Raw genomic sequence first — 20,215 nt, 5'->3', positions numbered from 1 at the left:
GGTCACCCTGCGGGGTGGGCTGCTGGAGCAGCCCCCTAAAGCTTTTAATTTTTTATTTAACTTAGTTACATTTATTTATTTATTTTTTACTACAGTTTTTCTACTGAGCGGCAGCGCTGGGCTGTCTGTACAGACGTCCACGCTGCCGCTCCTTCTCCCTGCTGGCGCCGCGACGCCAGCACTGAACTGGGGATCGCGGCGGGGGAAGCCAGAGTCTGTACTAGCAGGACTCTGGTTTCCCCCGGGACTGCTGCCGGAAGACGCCGGGGAGATCAGGTAAGCCGCGCACCGCTGATTAGCGGCGGTGCGCAGGTTCCTTTCAAATGCAGTCCCATGCCCCCGGTTCTAGGGGACAGACCGGGGGCGCTAGCGGTGGCGGCGGGCCCCCCCTCCAGCAGAGGCATACCCCGCCAGACCACTAGACCACCAGGGTTAATTAAGCGGCAAGCGGGATGCCGGCAAGCCCTGGGGTTAATATGCTAGCCAGGGGAGGAAGCCTTCCCTGTCTAGCGGCTCCTCCCCTCAGCTCAGCGCGCCTTTCAGCTCGTAGTCTGGCGTCGCTGAGCTGCAGCTACACGGCCACTCCTCCTCTGAGGTCTCCAGCGGCCATTTTCTCTGTGGCAGTGTGGATACTCTCAGGGAGCACGCGGACCGGTCCCCCTGTGTACCTCTCCCCTGCAGAAGGACAGTGTACACAGCACTATAGCCCTCCCAGACACTGAATCTGGGCAGGTTGATTGTAGTGGAAAGGTGCAGTGAGTATATCTTCCTGCATGGTATGTGACTTTTGCTAGTGCTGCCTGTCTGTGTCTTTTTTCTACTTACTGTCAGCCTATACCTATCCCTTTCCTTCTCCTACAAGCCCTACAGGTGTGCGGGGGAAGGGTGTTTCTACAGACCTCACCTATATAAATCACGTATTCGTGAGGTCCGTCACATACAGTTGTGTGCTACACGGTGCCATAATGTGGGCTGTTGTCCAGCACACGGGTGAGTGCGCACGTTTTCTTCCAACGTCATGTCCGAGGAGGAGATTGAGCACTCCGGGGCTCCGGTATTGTTCTCCTGCAGGCGCTGTTCTGCAGGAGTTGATAGGGAGGATTTGTCACAGGACGGCCTGTGCGGACAGTGCCAGGCGCTCCCTGGTATGTCTAAACCTCCCATGTCGCAGGAGCCACCGTGGGCGATGTTTACCCAGGTGCTGGTGTCCATCGCGGACCGTCTGTCGGTCCCGACTGCCACCCCTACTAGGGCGTTGCCCCAGCCTGCCATCCCCCATTCCCCGGGTGTCCCACAATTATTGCAGACTCCCCCGGGGTCTCAGCCTGTTGGTCCCTATGCAGGGTTGCCAATGTATATACAGTCCACCCCTGTGGCACAGCAGGCTGTGGTGCCGTTTCAGGCTCCTGTGGCAACTCCTCCACCCTGGGTGGATGCGCTTTCCCACACTGTCCAAGATTTGGCGGCAACATCTTCGGCCTTTCAGTCGATGTTGCGCAGTGACGTGCCCTCCAGGGCGTCTAAACGCTCAGTCATGGCGCAGGCTGCGCATCTTCCGGATTCTGAGGGGTCCTCGGACGATGGTGAGGTGCAGGATGACTCAGCCTCAGATGCCTCAGTCCAGGAGGTAGACAGTAAGTCTTCCATCAATGTGCGGGCTCTGGTTAAGGCGGTGCGGGCCATTCTTCTGATTGAGGATGAGGCACCCGCTCCTAAGTCGAGGTATCCTAGTTTTAAAAGAGCTAAGGTTACTTCTGCAGTGTTCCCCTTGTCTGATCAGTTGACTGATCACATGGCGGTGGCCTGGCAGACACCCAGTAAGCATTTCCTGCCACAGAAACGCTTGGCGTCCAATTATCCATTCCCGGAGGCGTATTGTAAGAAATGGGAAACTCCGCCTGCAGTCGATTCCCATGTAACACGCCTCATCAGGAGTGCTACTTTGCCATTGCCGTCTATATCCTCGCTGAAGGATCCTACGGACAGGAAGGTGGAGACTTGTTTAAAGTCTATTTATTCTCTCTCAGGGGCGGTAGCCCGGCCGTCCATGGCCATCTCCTGGGTGGCCAAGGCCATTGAGGGGTGGGCCAACGCCTTTGAGGACGCGTTTACGGATGAAGCTCCGGACGTCCAGAGGGCATTGTTAGGACAGATGAGAGATGCCGCCTCCTACATTGGAGAAGCATCTTTGGATGCTAGCCTGTTGACCTCTAGGGTTTCGGCGGCAGCAGTGTCTGCTCGTAGATCCTTGTGGTTGCGGTCTTGGAGAGCAGACGCGGATTCAAAGAAAGGCTTGGAGGCCTTACCTTTTAATGGAGAATTACTATTTGGTCCGGACCTGGACAAAATAGTAGATACCCTGGCGAAATCCAAGTCAGCCTTCCTCCCTTCAGCTACTACACCTGCTAAGGTCCGGAGCTCGGCCTTTCGTTCCTTTCGGGTTCAGGGCAGGGCAAAGGGTCAGTCTTTCCCGAGGCAGTCCGCACCCAAGACCGCCTCAAAGCCAAAGAAGCAAGCCTGGAGTGCTAGGCACCCTTCTTCCAAGCCAGAAGATAAGCCTTCTGCGTGATGGGACGGGCCTCCCTCTGGGGGACCCCAGAGTGGGAGGCCGACTTCTTCAATTCGCCCAGTGCTGGCACAATACCACCACGGATGCCTGGGTGCGAGAAGTGGTCTCCCAGGGGTACGCACTGTCTTTTCGGCACAGGCCGCCTTGCCAGTTTTTTTGCACAAGTCCTTCTCAGGACAAAACCAAGGCCTTGCAGGTTCAGGAAGCCATAGAGGCCTTGCTGACGGCGGGGGTCATTATACCCGTACCACAGTCTCAACGTGGGATGGAGTATTACTCTACGCTGTTTCTGGTGCAGAAACCCAATGGCTCTCATCGCCCCATACTCAATTTGAAGTCCCTGAACAGGTTTCTCAGGGTTCCCAAATTCAGGATGGAAACTTTGCGTTCCATCATTCTGGCGATGGAACCGGGGGATTATATGGTCTCCCTGGATATCCAGGACGCCTACCTCCATGTGCCTATAGCAACATCGCACCAACAGTTTCTGCAGTTTGCTATTCTCCACAACCACTACCAATTCAGGGCTCTACCCTTTGGTCTCTCCACGGCACCAAGGGTATTTACCAAGGTGATGGCGGTCATGGCGGCTCACCTTCGGAGCCAGGGGATACGGTTGCTACCGTATCTAGATGACCTCCTCTTGCTGGCAAGCTCCCCGGAGGTACTGATCCAGCATCTCCACCTGACGGTCGCTTGTCTACAGGCGCACGGCTGGTTGATCAACTGGAAGAAGTCCTCCCTCATCCCATCACAGCGGATGGTTCATTTGGGGGCCCTGCTGGACTCTCGTCAGCAACGGATTTTTCTGACTCCAGAGAAGGTCTCCTCCTTACAGCTGCGGATTCACGGCTGTCTGAGCAGTGGCAGAGTGTCGGTGCACTCAGCGATGAGAGTTTTGGGGTCCATGGTGTCGGCATTCGACATGGTGGAGTTTGCCCAGTTCCATTCCAGGCCCCTGCAGGGGCTGATTCTTTCGGAATGGAATGGATTGCCACACAGGATCCGCTCTCAGATGCTGATGTTGTCCTCGGAGGTGCGTCTGTCTCTAGCCTGGTGGCTGCAGACAGCTCATCTCCTAGACGGGCGCCCCTTTTGGATCCCGGAATGGGTTCTGCTCACGACAGATGCCAGTCTCCGGGGTTGGGGGGCGGTGACAGGCTCCTTGTCACTTCAGGGTCGTTGGTCGGCGGAGGAAGCGATTCTTCCCATCAACATCCTGGAACTGAGGGCAGTATACAGAGCCCTGCAGTCGTCCGGCACCGCTCTTCACGGAAGGGCTGTTCAGGTGCAGTCAGACAACGCCACCACGGTGGCGTACATCAATCACCAGGGAGGGGCTCGCAGTCGAGCTGCGATGTCGGAGGTGTCCCGCGTCCTGGCTTGGGCGGAGCGCTATCTTCCAGCTCTCTCGGCAGTTTTCATCCCAGGAGTCCTCAATTGGGAGGCAGACTTCCTCAGCCGTTACGACGTGCATCCCGGGGATTGGTCGCTTCATCCAGAGGTATTCCAACTACTCGTGGACAAGTGGGGGCTGCCAGAGCTGGACCTGATGGCGTCCCGTCACAATCACAGGCTGCCCATGTACGGGTCAAGGACAAGGGACGCAGGCGCAAGTCTGATAGACGCGCTGTCGGTGAGATGGCTGTTTCAACTGGCTTACTTGTTCCCTCCGATATCTCTGCTGCCTCGGGTCCTGCGCAAGTTCAAACAGGACGGAGGCACACTGATCCTGGTGGCCCCAGCGTGGCCCAGAAGGCCGTGGTACTCCGATCTGCGGAGCTTGTCCATCGACGCTCCGTTCCTCCTACCTCAACGGCGGGACCTGTTGTCTCAGGGGCCCTGTCTTCACCCGGATCTGGGTCGACTATCTTTGACGGCGTGGCTCTTGAGACAGCCGTCCTGAGGTCTCGGGGCTTTTCTAGCTCCGTTATTACCACCATGCTGAGGGCGCGCAAGCCTGCTTCCGCGAGGATCTATCACAGAGTGTGGCACACTTACTTTCAGTGGTGTGAGGCCAGAAAATATGATCCCCAGGTGTTCCGGGTTTCGCGTATTTTGGCTTTCCTTCAGTCGGGTTTCGACTTAGGATTACGTCTTTCCTCACTGAAGGTGCACGTGTCTGCTCTGTCGGTGTGGTTCCAGCGCAGGATCGCTGCTATGCCGGACGTACACACCTTTTTCCAGGGAGTTTTAAGAATCCAGCCTCCCTTTGTGCCACCTGTGGCCCCGTGGGATTTGGCGGTGGTTCTTCGGGCCTTACAGGGTCCGCCTTTTGAGCCCTTGGAGTCAGTGGAGCTCAAGTGGCTAACTTTTAAGACTGTTTTCCTCTTGGCAATTGCTTCTGCCAGGAGGGTTTCAGATTTGGGGGCGCTTTCTTGTCGTCCCCCTTTTCTGATTTTTCATCAGGACAGAGCGGTGCTTCGCACTCGTCCTGATTTCCTGCCTAAGGTGGTTTCCAGGTTCCACATTAATCAGGAAATTGTTGTACCAGCCTTTCAGTCGCCTGATCTTTCGGCTGGGGAGACTTCCTTAGACGTTGTCCGTGCACTCCAGGTTTATGTGGACCGGACTAGTTCTGTGAGGAAGTTTGATTCTTTGTTTATCCTCTTTGGTTTTCACAAGAGGGGTTGGCCTGCCAACAAACAGACTCTAGCCCGTTGGCTTCGTTCTGTTATTATTGAGGCTTATATGCAGGAGGGTTTACCTGTTCCAGCCTCTGTTAAGGCTCATTCCACTCGGTCTGTGCGTCCCTCTTGGGCTGCTAGACGTGGCGCCTCTGCTGTTCAGCTCTGTAAGGCGGCCACCTGGTCTTCCATTCAGACCTTTTTGAGGTTCTATGCGTTTGACACCTTTGCCTCTCAGGATGCATCCTTTGGGCGCCGGGTTCTCCTATCAGCAAAGGAGCGTCCCCGCCCTTAGTTGGACTGCTTTGGGACATCCCCAAGGTCACCCTGTGGACCCCTATGGACCCTGAAGTAGAAAACAAGAGATATGGTAAGAACTTACCTTTGTTATCTCTGTTTCTACGAAGTCCATAGGGTCCACAGGGCACCCGCCCTGACGCACCTGGCTTCATATGGGCTGTGTGACTGGTCACCGGTTTTCCGTCTCCCATTTCTGTGAGTATGGTTCTTGTGTGTTCCAGTCTTCCTTCTCTCTGTTTCGTCTCCTCCTCCGGCCTGGGCTGCTTACCAACTGAGGTGCCTGTGGCTCGGGGGCGGGGTATAGGGGAGGTTGGACCCAAGTGCATCCTGGGAGCAGCTGAAAGCTTTAACTCCGTGGTGCCCGAGGATCCAGGATCCAGCTATACCCCAAGGTCACCCTGTGGACCCTATGGACTTCGTAGAAACAGAGATAACAAAGGTAAGTTCTTACCATATCTCTTGTTATTTTACACAAAACACTAACACTATCAAACCGGCACTCACCGCCCTAGGGTGCCGGGGATAGCCCCGGGCTATCAGGCTAGGCCTGCAGTGCTCTGGAGAGGGGGACCCCTTTATTGGGGTTTTCCCTGGCTGTGGCATTATCCCCCCTGCTAGAAAGAGTTCGGTGCTTGTTTTGGATTATTCAGGGGACCCCTACTCGTTGTGTCCCCTGATTTTCCAGAACCAGGACCAGCTCAACAAAGCCCTGTGATGGTTCTTAATATACAGGGGCCCCCTACGCATTTTGGCCCCTGTATTTTTAGAACCAGGACAGGCTTTATAAAGCCCGGGGCTTTTTATGTTTTTGGGGAGGGAGTGCACGTCATTTTTTTTATAATTTAAAACCTTTTACACAGAAACATGCACGCATGTCATGGACATGTGCATGTTTCTGTGTTTATCTGACCTGCTCAGGATGTACTCGCTAGCCTGAAGCAGGTCTATTATTTGGGGACTTTTGGTTATCTTTTTTTTTTGCGAGTCTAAAACAGACACCCTATTACATTGGGCGAGTTGACTGTTTTCAATGGTGAAAACATCTGGATGCGAGTTTGAGAATGGGGATTTTTAGTAACTCTGAAAAATGCGAGATTTAGTGAACTGAGGCCCTGATTCAGAGCCGGACGCTCTGACAGAGCGCTCGCTCTGAATCAGGGCCGTCCCTCTGAATTTAAGAGCGGCCTCCTGGCCGCTTGCATAGCTGTCGGTGACCACCCACAGCTATAGCGAGCGGCCAAAATGATGGTTGCGATGGTCAAGACCATCACGACCATCGGGCTTGCGACGAGACCCTTGCGGTAGGGTCTCGTTGCCGCAAGCCCTGGAGTGCTTTTGGCTCTGTCAGAGCCAAAAGCACCCCCACTGACATCACTAGTGATGTCAGTGGGGCCGGCCCCAGACGGTAGGCGTTCCCATGGGAACGCCTCCGTCTGGGCAGCCACGCCCCTGGCACACCCACTAATGGGGGCGTGCTGTCACTCACCATCGACAGCAGGCCCCCTTTGGTGCGAGACCCATAACGACGGCTTGGCCGTCGTTATTCACGTCTCGTGCATGCGCACTTGGTCAACATTACATTGGAGAGTTGTGAAAAATTGTGAGTTTAGCACAAAACTCGCAGTTTACCAAAACTGCCACCCTATTACATTTGGCCCATTATGTTCAATTGAGATGTTGCAAATACGATAGTTCACAGCTAATAGCAGCTTCTGATCAGTTCTTCAGTATTGGAATGACACTCTTTACACCAATGATTGTTGTATATTCAGAGAGGCATAGTCTAAATCTGGCCATCCACTATACAATTTTCTGTCTTACCACTTTTACACCTAAATTCCGGGTCTTCCAATCCAGATCAAACCCAGAATTTAGCCAGCGCCGACCCAGGATATTCCCCAGTCGGTGCCGTTCACACCGGAGCCGGATCTGCAGACCTGGCTTTTCCGGCGTTGAAGTGGACGCTTGGAGATGACGTCATTTGCAAGCGCCACTGAAGCCAGACCAATCGGCTGGCATGCGGCGCGCTCCAAGTCGTCGTGACTCGGAGCGGCCCGTTCACACTGCAGGGTTTCACGGGTTACTCTTGTGTTAAACCCTGCAAGTTACAAGGGTGTGTGATATCTTTTTGCCATAAAACAAGTGGACGCTGCTTGTTTGCCGTTCTTTCTCCTGCCGCCATACCTACCATTGTAACTAAATAAAGCTGACCATTTATTTTATCAACGGCATAACTTGGTCTCGTGTGTTTATTTTAGTTAAGTTTAGTTTAAGTTTATGGGTCACATCTATCATCTGACGATAGAAAGTTTCATGTTAATACTGATATATTAGTCTAGAACAGACTGACTACACAGAGGTAGATATAAACACAGAGGCCCAGAGCCGGACGCTCTGACAGAGCGAGTCGCTCTGAATCAGGGCATTTTTTTTTTTTTGGAGCGGCCTCCTGGCCGTTCGCATAGCTGTGGGTGACCATTGCGACCATCGGGCTTGCGACAAGACCCTTGTGGTAGGGTCTCATGGCCGCAAGCCCCAGAGAGCCTCTGGCTCTAATAGAGCCGGAAGCTCTCCCACTGACATCACTGGTGATGTCAGTGGGGCCGCCCCCAAACGGCAAGCGTTCTGTTGGGAACGTCTCCGTTTGGCCGGCCACCCCCCCGGTCCGCCCACCAAACGGGGTGAGCTGTCACTCACCATCGACAGCTCGCCCCCTTTGGTGCGAGACCCAGAGTGACGGAGCACCCGTCGCTAACCGGGTCTTGCGCATGCGCACGACAGAGCCGGTTCCGTCATGCGCATGCCCAGTGGCCAAACATCGACCCGGTTGCGAGCGTTCAGCGCTCGCGACCGGGTCTGAGTCAGGCCCAGAGTTTGTTTTTTAATATATTGGCAGCATCCAGCTGCTGTAGTAACAGTCTGCACTTGTCACATACACACAGTTAGTGGAAGCTGTGTATAGGTGACTGTATATTGCATTAGAACATAGAATACGCTTGTGGTATAATAATCCGGCAGTGCTTGAATTATATACCATCCGCTTGTATGAGCACATGCAATCAATCACTGTCAGTCAGATAGCGGGCCTGATTCAGAGCAGCTCGTAAGCGGCCGCTCGTTCGCTCCAAGCGATGTTTGCCCAACTGCGCATGCGTACGGATCGTTATACGCATGCGCGAACCAGTCAGTGCGGCCGAAATTCATGTGCTCGCAAAATAGCGAATGCCTGCTAATTTGAGTGACAGAATGAGGCGTATGTGGGTGGTAACTGGGGAAGGTGCTTGAAAACGGGGAGTGGAGATCCGATCGCAGGCGTGCTTAAAGGTCAAAACGGGCGTTTTATGGGTGTGCATAATTAATACAGCAGCGTCATTGACCACGTCACTGGGTTATTTTATAGCCAGAACTGCTTGCAAAATTGTGGTAGCAAAAACCAACCACAAGAATAGCGAGCAGCTCATACGCTGGTCGATGTACTCGATTAATCTAATAAATAGCGGACATGACGTAGGATGCGAGCGGCCAGGGGGCGTAGTTTCCCCAAAAACGACCGCAAGTTTTGTTCGCTGGTTCAGACCTAGAGGCGTGAACAGACCGCAAAGACCGAACGGTTCATTTGAATAGCCAGCCCCTTTTTTTTGAACGAACGACCGCAAATAGCGACCGGCTCTGAATCAGGCCCAGCGTCTCTAGCATAGCACTTGTATTACTGTTGGCTGTTTATGAATTGCTGTTCCTCTGTGTTACAACATTGTTAACCTCCTCAAGTATAATGTTAATACTCCTATAATTGTTTATAACAACAGTATATATTAATTGCCAGCTATTAGTGAAAGACTGAGGTAAATAGAAACACAGGTTTTATCATTTAGTATATCAGCGACATTCAGCTGTTGTAGCGACAGTCTGCGCTTGTCATATAAACGCAGTTAGTGGGAACCACTTGTGAGTAACTGTCCACATTGCATTAGAGCATAGAATATACTTGTGGTACAGTAATCCAGCAGTGCTTAGAATGTAAAGCATCCGCTTGAATGACCACATACAATCAATCACTGTTAGTTAAATAGCGTCTGCTTTATGATATAATGAGGTAAGAGCAAGTGCGTGGGGCTCCCCCTGGCATCATCCGATGCGCATTTTGCCTTATGGCTTAGTCATGGAATCCTGAGCACTGCTAAGAAATGGGCGGAGTCAGGAGTAGTAAGGGGAGGAGTCAGATGCTGACGCAAGGTGGGCCTGTGTGCTTTAAATTCCAGGGCCTATTTTTAGCCCCAGTCCGGCCCTGCATTTACACCTGACTGCCTTAAGTAGAGGGACCAAAATTAATATACAGTAGGGCCTGAATCAGCAGTGCACGCAAGTACACTGCTGAACGCAGATTCACGATTATCGGAAATCTGCGCGTATGCAGGACCCATTTTGCCAATGTGCATAATGGGTCCTGCTAAGACGCACACGCAAGCCCTTGAATGCCTCTGCCTGATTGACAGGCAGAGGCATTAAAGGGGCGGAGCGGACCCATTATCCGGGAGTGGCTAGCCCAGGGACTGCATGGACATCCACAGTCTGCTGGGTTTGCAAGCTGGCCTGCCTGAATAAGCTGAGGCTTACTCAGCTGGCCGGCCGCACAGTGCCGTCCACCATCGCGACCTTTGACCACTTTTGTAGAGGTGTAAATTATGTAGGACAGGTATGTGGAGGTGTAAGTGATGGGGGACAGGTTTGTGGGGGTGTAAATGATGGGGGACAGGTGTGTAGAGGTGTAAATGATGTGGGACAGGTATGTGGAGGTGTAAATGATGGGGGACAGGTATGAGGAGGTGTAAATGATGTGGGACAGGTATGTGGAGGTGTAAATGATGTGGGGCAGGTATGTGGAGGTGTAAATGATGTGGGACAGGTATGAGATGTAAATGATGTGGGACAGGTATGTGGAGGTGTAAATTATGTGGGACAGTTATGAGCAGGGCCGTAGAGAGCTGCAGCGGGCGCAGGTACAGAGGAAGTGTGGTCTAATCGCGGTAGGCATGGCCATGCCCCCTCGAGCAAAAGAAAAAGCTGCACGCTGGGGGGGGGTCGCTGTAAGCCCCTCAGCCTGGCGCGAATCCAAGGGGGGTGCGATCAGTGTGATCGCTCCCTCCCCACAGGCAAAGGAGACTGCTGTGGCTGCTGCTCGGCAGTGTGTGCTGGGCTACTGTGAGAGAGAGAAGGGAGGGGGGAGCGGCGCCGGACCCCTCAGGACGCCCGACCCGGGTAATCTGTACCCACTCCCCCCCTTCTCGGCGCCCCTGGGTATGAGGAGGTATAAATGATGTGGGACAGGTATGAGGAGGTATAAATTATGTGACACAGGCACGTGGAGGTGTAAATGATGTGGGACAGGTATGAGGAGGTATAAATGATGTGGGACAGGTATGAGGTGTATAAATGATGTGGGACAGGTTTGAGGAGGTATAAATGATGTGGGACAAGTATGTGGAGGTGTAAATGATGTGGGACAGGTATGAGGAGGTGTAAATGATGTGGGACAGATATGTGGAGGTGTAAATGATGTGGGACAGGTATGAAGAGGTATAAATGATGTGGGACAGGTATGAGGAGGTGTAAATGATGTTCGACAGGTATGAGGAGGTGTAAATGATGTTCGACAGGTATGAGGAGGTGTAAATGATGTGAGACAGGTATTTGGAGGTGTAAATGATGTGGGACAGGGATGAGGAGGTGTAAGTGATGTGGGACAGGTATGGGAAGGTGTAAATGATGTGGGACAGGTAAGAGGAGGTGTAAATGATGTGGGACAGGCATGAGGAGGTGTAAATGATGTGGGACAGGTATGAGGAGGTATAAATGATGTGGGACAGGTATGAGGAGGTGTAAATGATGTGGGACAGGTATGAGGAGGTGTAAATGATGGCGGACAGGTATGTGGAGGTGTAAATGTTGTGGGACAGGCATGGGGAGGTGTAAGTGATGTGGGACAGGTATGTGAAGGTGTAAATGATGTGGGACAGGTATGTGAAGGTGCAAATGATGTGGGACAGGTATTTGGAGGTGTAATTGATGTGGGACAGATATGGGGAGGTGTAAATGATGGGGGACAGGTATGTGGAGGTATAAATGATGTGGTACAGGTATGTGGAGGTGTAGATGATGTGGGATAGGTATGTGGAGGTGTAAATGATGTGGGACAGCTATGTGGAGGTGTAAATGATGTGGGACAGCTATGTGGAGGTGTAAATTATGTGGGACAGGTATGAGGAGGTATAAATGATGTGGGACAGGTATGAGGAGGTGTCAATGATGTGGGACAGGTATGAGGAGGTGTAAATGATGGCGGACAGGTATGTGGAGGTGTAAATGTTGTGGGACAGGCATGGGGAGGTGTAAGTGATGTGGGACAGGTATGTGAAGGTGTAAATGATGTGGGACAGGTATGTGTAGGTGCAAATGATGTGGGACAGGTATTTGGAGGTGTAATTGATGTGGGACAGATATGGGGAGGTGTAAATGATGGGGGACAGGTATGTGGAGGTATAAATGATGTGGGACAGGTATGAGGAGGTGTAAATTATGTGGACCAGGTATATAGAGGTATAAATGATGAAAGCTAAAAAGCATTTTTTTCCAACTTTTTAAAACATGTTATTAAAACACTGAAAAATCTATTTACATTTTTTGTTACCTAAAATATAGGACTAATTTTCATTTGCTGAGAAACATTTGCTTGCTATTATTTTTCTACCATTTATAAAAAGTGTAAAAATAAGCCATGTGACACCTTTAAAGAACCTCCTGTACTTTCCGTATGGCCACTTTTTTAGGATCCAGGATGGTCTCCCTACTTTTTCATGCACTTATCCCAGGTCACTTTTTGTAGAAAGGTCACCATGAGTCCCGCAAATTGGCATTTCCCGCTCAATAATTCTGGCCATTTTGATCCCCACAGTAAGTATTAGGGATAGGCACTAGCGGGAGGGTTAGGCTGCAGGAGGGTAGGGTTAGGTTGTGGAAGGGGAGGGTTAGGCTGCCGGTGGAGGGATAGGGTTAGGCTGTGGGACAGAAGGGTTAAGCTGAGAGAGGGGAGGGTTAGGCTGTGGGAGAGGAGGGTTAGGCTCAGGGAGGGGAGGGTTAGGCTGTGGGAGAGGAGGGTTAGGCTGTAGGGGGAAGGATAGAGTTAGGCTGCAGGAGGGTAGGGTTAGGCTGTGGGAGGGGAGGGTTAGGCTGCCGGTGGAGGGATAGGGTTAGGCTGTGGGACAGAAGGGTTAAGCTGAGGGAGGGGAGGGTTAGGCTGTGGGAGAGGAGGGTTAGGCTCAGGGAGGGGAGGGTTAGGGTTAGGCTGTGGGAGGGGAGGGTTAGGCTGTGGGAGGGGAGGGTTAGGCTGTAGGGGGTGGGATAGGGTTAGGCTGCGGGAGGAGAGGATTAGGCTGAGGGAGGGGAGGGTTAGTGTTAGGCTCTAGTAGGGTTAGGGTTAGGCTGCAGGAAAGGTGGGTTAGGGGAAGGGATAAATCATAGGGATTCCGGCACCCGGATTCCATCCACCGGCATTGTGTGTGCTGATATCGCGTACCCAACTCTTTCATTGAATTGACCCCATAATATATATTGTGACCCTGTGTAACACTCACAAATGTACATTCTGACATTCCCAGTGTGAGTACATAGGACATATGAAGTTCCATGCTTTCAACTTGCCTAACAATGTTCTTACTGGAAGGCTGTCTCCTTAGGGCTACTATCCTTCTAGAAAGAAAATCCGGGACCTGTACTTTGTTCCTGCCATAAAATGCACCAATTCCGATATCAGCAGTAACAGGGCTCTGTTAGTTTGGTTGCATCAGGAGTTAAAAGTATGAGGAGTTGAAATAAGTATTTTGAGAGAGTAATATTGGTTGTGACTCTTCCAGGAAGACCAGGATGTTTCGTGCCAGCGGCAGATGCTACCTAGGATCTGCAGGCTGCTGCCTTTCTAGTGACTGCCTGACAGTGCCAGTGGCATCCCATTGGAAGTGCTTTATGCCAATCACATGCTGGACAGGCAGTCCCGTTGGAGGTGTCTTCTCACCAGTCCAGACTGTCATGGCACAGAGCACCACTCCCCTATTATTACAGCAGTCCTACCAAGGCCGGGTTCTTGCTTTTTTTCGCGAGTGCAGGATTGCGCCCATTTACAGACACTCCACCGTGCCCGGCCACCCAAGATAGGAGCCACCAATGATAGTATTTATTATGATTTTAATGTTCCAGTTAGGATACTATGACAATAACCTTTGACTAGATGGAAGAAACAACCAAAATCATAATCCATACAGATCTGTGGTTATTTTTATTTATAGACTGACACTGACATTGACTTTCATTGTCTTCCAGAAACTGTTCTCGAAATCCTCAATGAGGAAATTAACTTTGTGAAGAAACCCGTTAAGGTTCCAAAAAAACCACCAAGGACTACAACGAAAGCCCCCGTCAAGACGACTACTCTGAAAAGACCCATCTCAACTCCGGCTTTAACCACTTTCAGCTATAACCTTTCAACAGACAATAGTACATGGTCAACGAGATCCCCCATCAAGACGACTACTCTAAAAAGACCCATCTCAACTCCAGCTCCAACCACTTTTAGCTATAAACTTCCAATAGAGAAGAGTATGTGGCCACCTGAGGCCAGAACCACAGAGACGAACCTAAAAAAGCCTTTACCCAGTAAGCCGACAAAGAAACCAAAGTCTGCCAAACGTCCAAAGCTAAATGTAACAGTTAAAAACTCAAAACAATCTGAGACTGGCTTAGAAAAAGCCTCACTCACCAAGCCCACTAAGAAGCCTAAGCCTAGTAAACCTCCCAAACTAAATGTAAAAGAAGTAAATAAATCAAAGCAATCTGTGTCCCAGGAAAAAAATCCAAAGGTTACCATAAGGAGCAAAGCAAAAGATGAGGGCTTAAAAATCGCCTCAAAGGAGACCAAAAACAAGAACAAGAAGAAAACAAGGCCGACCTCCAAGCCCTCTTTGCCGTCTTCGGGAGAAAGCAACTTAGCGTTTTCATCACGTAAGGAAAGCAAAAATCAAAAGGACGAGTGAAAGACTCAATTTACTGTAAAACAATATAATTATTTGGTATTCGCCAATATACCCTTGAACAACATGCATTGTGTGTACTATTTAAGGGACCATTTAAAAACAGGATTTACAATCCAGTGCTTTGAAGGTTGAAAACTTATAACCAGATGTGATGTGTGCCAGTTTGCCAGCCTATAAACCACATAGGGTTCTGCCAGACCATATCCGTTTAGGCCAATACACGTGGTAAAGCCAGATCCAAAATAATATAGTTTTACTCTGCTGTTTTCTTGTGGAGTCCTTGGGGGGAGTACTGTGCTCGACCTAACAAAATTAAATAAAAGAAAAAATACAATCACTAAATTTTCCCTCCTGGGTCCAGCCTAGACCAGTCCCAATCATTTCCCACCTGGGTACCCCCCTGGCAGCCAATACGCGCTGTTTGTTCCTCCAATATGTACAGAGCAATACATTTGTAATGAATGTCATTACAATAGGGTAAAACATTTAGAAGCAAATATTAAAAAAAAAAATATATATATATATATATATATATATATATATATATATATAATATAATAATAATAAATGTGTTATAAATAAGATTTATTTAAAAAAAATATTAAAAATAAAATGACACAAGAATAGATTGATTTGTAAATAGATATTTCTCGCATTACAATCTCAGAAAATATTTAAATTGACAATAAACTATAGTCCACAACTACTTTCAGGGACAAGGGGATCATTGTCCTGGTCTGTGACACATGGGACTAGAGATACCTAGGATACTGCTTTCTCTGTGTGTCTAATTATCACCTGGATACCCCTGTCCGTCAAATTTTTTTGTATACCAGAATGTCACAGTGAGTACCCTTGGTAGTACTAGTACCCCACGTAGTGTACCACTGCTCTAAGGGATAGTCTGTACAAATGATTAAACTCCTGACATCTAGAGAGTATAACAAATCTGCACTTCAAATGTTCTTCCCATCTTTAAAAAACAAACAAAAAAAAAAACCTGGTATCCCTGTAACCATAAAAATAACATTACCAAGTAGTAAATGCAGTTATAGTGCCCTAAGTTCAAAATAAAATAAATAGTGGCACTTCCAGATTTAAGAATATAAATAACAGTGCAAATGTAGTAATAAAATAAACACTGTTGTCTCTAGTAGAAAAACAATTAATATTGGTGCACCTATTACTAAATGATAATAAATAATAATAAAAAAACCCTCTGGTGTAAAATAATAAAAAAGGACTGCCTCCATAATAAATAATAATTTATAAATGCCTGCTGGCTCCATAAGCAATACTAACCTAAAATGGGTGATGTGGAAGGGAAAAGGGCGTTCTTTAAGGGAGTTAATAAAGGGACATATAGGGAAAAATATATGTATAATGATGTGGGACAGGTATGTGGAGGTGTAAATGATGTGGGACAGATATGTGGAGGTGTAAATGATGTGGGAGGTGTAAATGATGATGGACAGGTATGTGGAGGTGTAAATTATGTAGGACAGGTATGTGAAGGTGTAAATGATGTGGGACAGGTATATAGAGGTGTAAATGATGTGGGACAGGGATGAGGAGGTGTAAGTGATGTGGGACAGGTATGGGAAGGTGTAAATGATGTGGGACAGGTATGGGGAGGTGTAAATGATGTGGGACAAGTATGGGGAGGTGTAAATGATGTGGGACAGGTATGAGGAGGTGTAAATGATGTAGGGTAGGTATGTAGAGGTGTAAATTATGTGGGACAGGTATGAGGAGGTGTAAATGATGTGGGATAGGTATATAGAGGTGTAAATGATGTGGGACAGGTATGTGGAGGTGTAAATGATGTGGGACAGGTATACAGAGGTGTAAATGATGTGGGACAGGTATATAGAGGTGTAAATGATGATAGCTAAAAAGCTTTTTTTTTACCTTTTTTAAAATAGGTTATTAAAACACTGAAAAATCTATTTACATTTTCTGTATAGGACTAATTTTCATTTGCTGAGAAACATTTTCTTGCTATTATTTTTCTACCATTTATAAAAAGTGCAAAAATAAGCCATGTGACACCTTTTAAGAACCTCCTGCACTTTCCTTATGGTCACTTTTTTGGGATCCAGGATGGTCTCCTTACTTTTTCATGCACTTTTCCCAGGTCGCTTTTTGTAGAAAGGTCACCATGAGTCCCGCAAATTGGCATTTCCAATTGAATCTTGCATTTCTCGACTGCGCAACCTCACGTGATGTTTGAGTGTTTCACGATACAAGCTCCCTTTCGCAAAGTAGCTCTTAATTGGGAATGTAGTTGGCATCCCGGCGCACAGAATGCCAGCGCTCATAATTCTGCCGGCGGAATCCTGACAGGCATCAGAATTCCTGCTCAAGAATTCTTCCCACTTTGATCCCCATGGTAAGTATAAGGGTTAGACACTAGGGGGAGGGTCAGGGTTAAACTGCGGGAGGGGAGGGTTAGGCTGCGGAGGGAGGGATAGGGTTAGGCTGTGGGATGGGATGGTTAGGCTGCGGAGGGAGTTATAGGGTTAGGCTGTGGGAGGGTTAGGCTGTGAGAGGGGAGGGTTAGGCTGCATGGATAGGGATAGGGTTAGGCTGTGGGAGGGTTAGGCTGTGAGAGGGGAGGTTTAGGCTGCGGAAGGTGGGATAGAGTTAGGCTGCGTGGAGAGGGATAGGGTTAAGCTGTGGGAGGGTTAGGCTGTGGGAGGGGAGGTTTAGGCTGCGGAGGGAGGGATAGGGTTAGCCTGTGGGAGGGGAGGGTTAGGCTGTGGGAGGGAGGCTTAGGGTTAGGCTGTGGGAGGGGAGGGTTAGGCTGTGAGAGGGGAGGTTTAGGCTGTGGAGGGAGGGATAGGGCTAGGCTGTGGGAGGGGAGGGTTAGGCGGAGGGGGAGGGATAGGGTTAGGCGGAGGGGGGGCGGGTTAGGGTTAGGCTGCGGGGGGATGGATAGGGTTAGGCTATGGCAGAGGAGGAGTAGGCTGAGGGAGGGGAGGGGAGTATTAGGCTGCAGGGGAGGGTTTGAGTTAGGCTGCAGGAGGAGGGATAGGGTTAGGGTTAAGCTGCAGGGTGAGGGATAGGGTTATACTGTGGGGGGGTTAGGGTTAAGCTGTGGGAAGGGAGGGTTTGGGTTAGGCTGCAGGGGGATGGTTAGGGTTAGGCTGCGGGTGGGAGGGCTAGGCTGCAGGAAAGGTGGGTTAGGGGAAGGGATAAATCATAGGGATTCCGGTACCAGGATTCCAACCACCGGCATTGCGTGCGCCGATATCGCGTACCCAACTCTTTCATTGAATCGACCCCATAATGTATATTGTGACCCTGTGTAACACTCACAAATGTACATTCTGACATTCCCAGTGTGAGTACATAGGACATATGAAGTTCCATGCTTTCAACTTGCCTAACAATGGTCTTACTGGAAGGCTGTCTGCTTAGGGCTACTATCCTTCTAGAAAGAAAATCCGGGACCTGTACTTTGTTCCTGCCATAAAATGCACCAATTCCGATATCAGCAGTAACAGGGCTCTGTTAGTTTGGTTGCATCAGGAGTTAAAAGTATGAGGCGTTGAATTAAGTATTTTGAGAGAGTAGTATTGGTTGTGACTCTTCCAGGAAGACCAGGACGTTTCGTGCCAGCGGCAGATGCTACCTAGGATCTGCAGGCTGCTGCCTTTCCAGTGACTGCCTGACAGTGCCAGTGGCATCCCATTGGAAGTGCTTTATGCCAATCACATGCTGGACAGGCAGTCCCGTTGGAGGTGTCTTCTCACCAGTCCAGACTGTCATGGCACAGAGCACCACTCCCCTATTATTACAGTAGTCCTACCAAGGCCGGGTTCTTGATTTTTTTTTTGCAAGTGCAGGATTGCGCCCATTTACAGACACTCCACCGTGCCCGGCCACCCAAGATAGGAGCCACCAATGATAGTATTTATTATGATTTTAATGTTCCAGTTAGGATACTATGACAATAACCTTTCACTAGATGGAAGAAACAACCAAAATCATAATCCATACAGACCTGTGGTTATTTTTATTTATAGACCGACACTGACATTGACCTTTCATTGTCTTCCAGAAACTGTTCTCGAAATCCTCAATGAGGAAATTAACTCTGTGAAGAAACCTGTTAAGGTTCCAAAAAAAACACCATGGACTACAACGAAAGCCCCTGTCAAGACGACTACTCCGAAAAGACCCATCTCAACTCCAGCTTCAACCACTTTCAGCCATAACCTTTCAACAGACAAGAGTATGCGGTCAACGAGATCCCCCATCAAGACGACTACTCCAAAAAGACCCATCTCAACTCCAGCTTGAACCACTTTCAGCTATAAACTTCCAATAGAGAAGAGTATGTGGCCACCTGAGGCCAGAACCACAGAGACGAGCCTAAAAAAGTCTTCACCCAGTAAGCTGACAAAGAAACCAAAGTCTACTAAACATCCAAAGCTAAATGTAAAAGTTAAAAACTCAAAACAATCTAAGACTGGCTTAGAAAAAGCCTTGCTCACCAAGCCCACTAAGAGGCCAAAGCCTAGTAAACCTCCCAAACTAAATGTAAAAGATGTAAATAAATCAAAGCAATCTGTGTCCCAGGAAAAAAAGCCAAAGGTTACCATAAGGAGCAAAGCAAAAGATGAGGGCTTAAAAATCGCCTCAAAGGAGACCAAAAACAAGAAGAAGAAGAAAACAAGGCCGACCTCCAAGCCCTCTTTGCCGTCTTCGGGAGAAAGCAACTTAGCGTTTTCATCACGTAAGGAAAGCAAAAATCAAAAGGACGAGTGAAAGACTCAATTTACTGTAAAACAATATAATTATTTGGTATTCGCCAATATACCCTTGAACAACATGCATTGTGTGTACTATTTAAGGGACCATTTAAAAACAGGATTTACAATCCAGTGCTTTGAAGGTTGAAAACTTACAACCAGATGTGATGTGTGCCAGTTTGCCAGCCTATAAACCACATAGGGTTCTGCCAGACCAGATCCGTTTAGGCCAATACACGTGGTAAAGCCAGATCCAAAATAATATAGTTTTACTCTGCTGTTTTCTTGTGGAGTCCTTGGGGGGAGTACTGTGCTCGACCTAACAAACTTAAATAAAAGAAGAAACACTAAATCACTAAATTTTCCCTCCTGGGTCCAGCCTAGACCAGTCCCAATCATTTCCCACCTGGGTACCCCCCTGGCAGCCAATATGCGCTGTTTGTTCCTCCAATATGTACAGAGCAATACATTTGTAATGAATGTCATTACAATTGGGTAAAACATTTAGAAGCAAAAAAATATATATATAAAATTATAAATGTGTTATAAATAAGATTTATTTAAAAAAAATATTAAAAATAAAATGACATAAGAATAGATTGAATTGTATATAGATATTTCTCGCATTACAATCTCAGAAAATATTTAAATTGACAATAAACTATAATCCACAACTGCTTTCAGGGACACGGAGATCGACTTTTTTTTTTTTTTTTTAAATCATTGTCCTGGTCTGTGACACATGGGACTAGAGATACCTAGGACACTGCTTTCTCTGTGTGTCTAATTATCACCTGGATACCCCTGTCCGTCAACATTTTTTGTATGCCAGAATGTCACAGTGAGTTCCCTTGGTAGTACTAGTACCCCAGGTAGCGT

The 20,215-nt window shown here is 48.8% G+C and overlaps 1 protein-coding gene across 2 annotated transcripts in view; it reads left to right on the top strand.

Annotated features, from left to right (window-relative positions):
* LOC148442268 (HHIP-like protein 2) overlaps positions 1-19,855 on the top strand; it is a 77,236-nt gene extending 57,381 nt beyond the window's left edge. Inside the window, exons 9-10 of one of the 2 annotated variants that reach the window (XM_088464103.1) lie at positions 13,867-14,544; positions 18,643-19,855. In XM_088464103.1, coding sequence (XP_088320229.1) covers positions 13,867-14,544; positions 18,643-18,884 — 920 coding nt within the window. In that variant the 3' untranslated portion in view covers positions 18,885-19,855. Of the gene's footprint in view, positions 1-13,866; positions 14,592-18,642 lie in introns of both variants that reach the window. The other variant, XM_088464104.1, reaches the window with a different exon arrangement.
* The last annotated feature ends 360 nt before the right edge of the window (positions 19,856-20,215 follow it).

The sequence above is a fragment of the Taudactylus pleione genome, unplaced genomic scaffold (genome assembly GCF_031769625.1).
Source record: "Taudactylus pleione unplaced genomic scaffold, aTauple2 ptg001579l, whole genome shotgun sequence".
Lineage (NCBI taxonomy): Eukaryota > Metazoa > Chordata > Amphibia > Anura > Myobatrachidae > Taudactylus > Taudactylus pleione.
The sequence above is the reverse complement of the archived record's forward strand: the minus strand, read 5'-3'. Positions and strand labels throughout refer to the sequence as shown.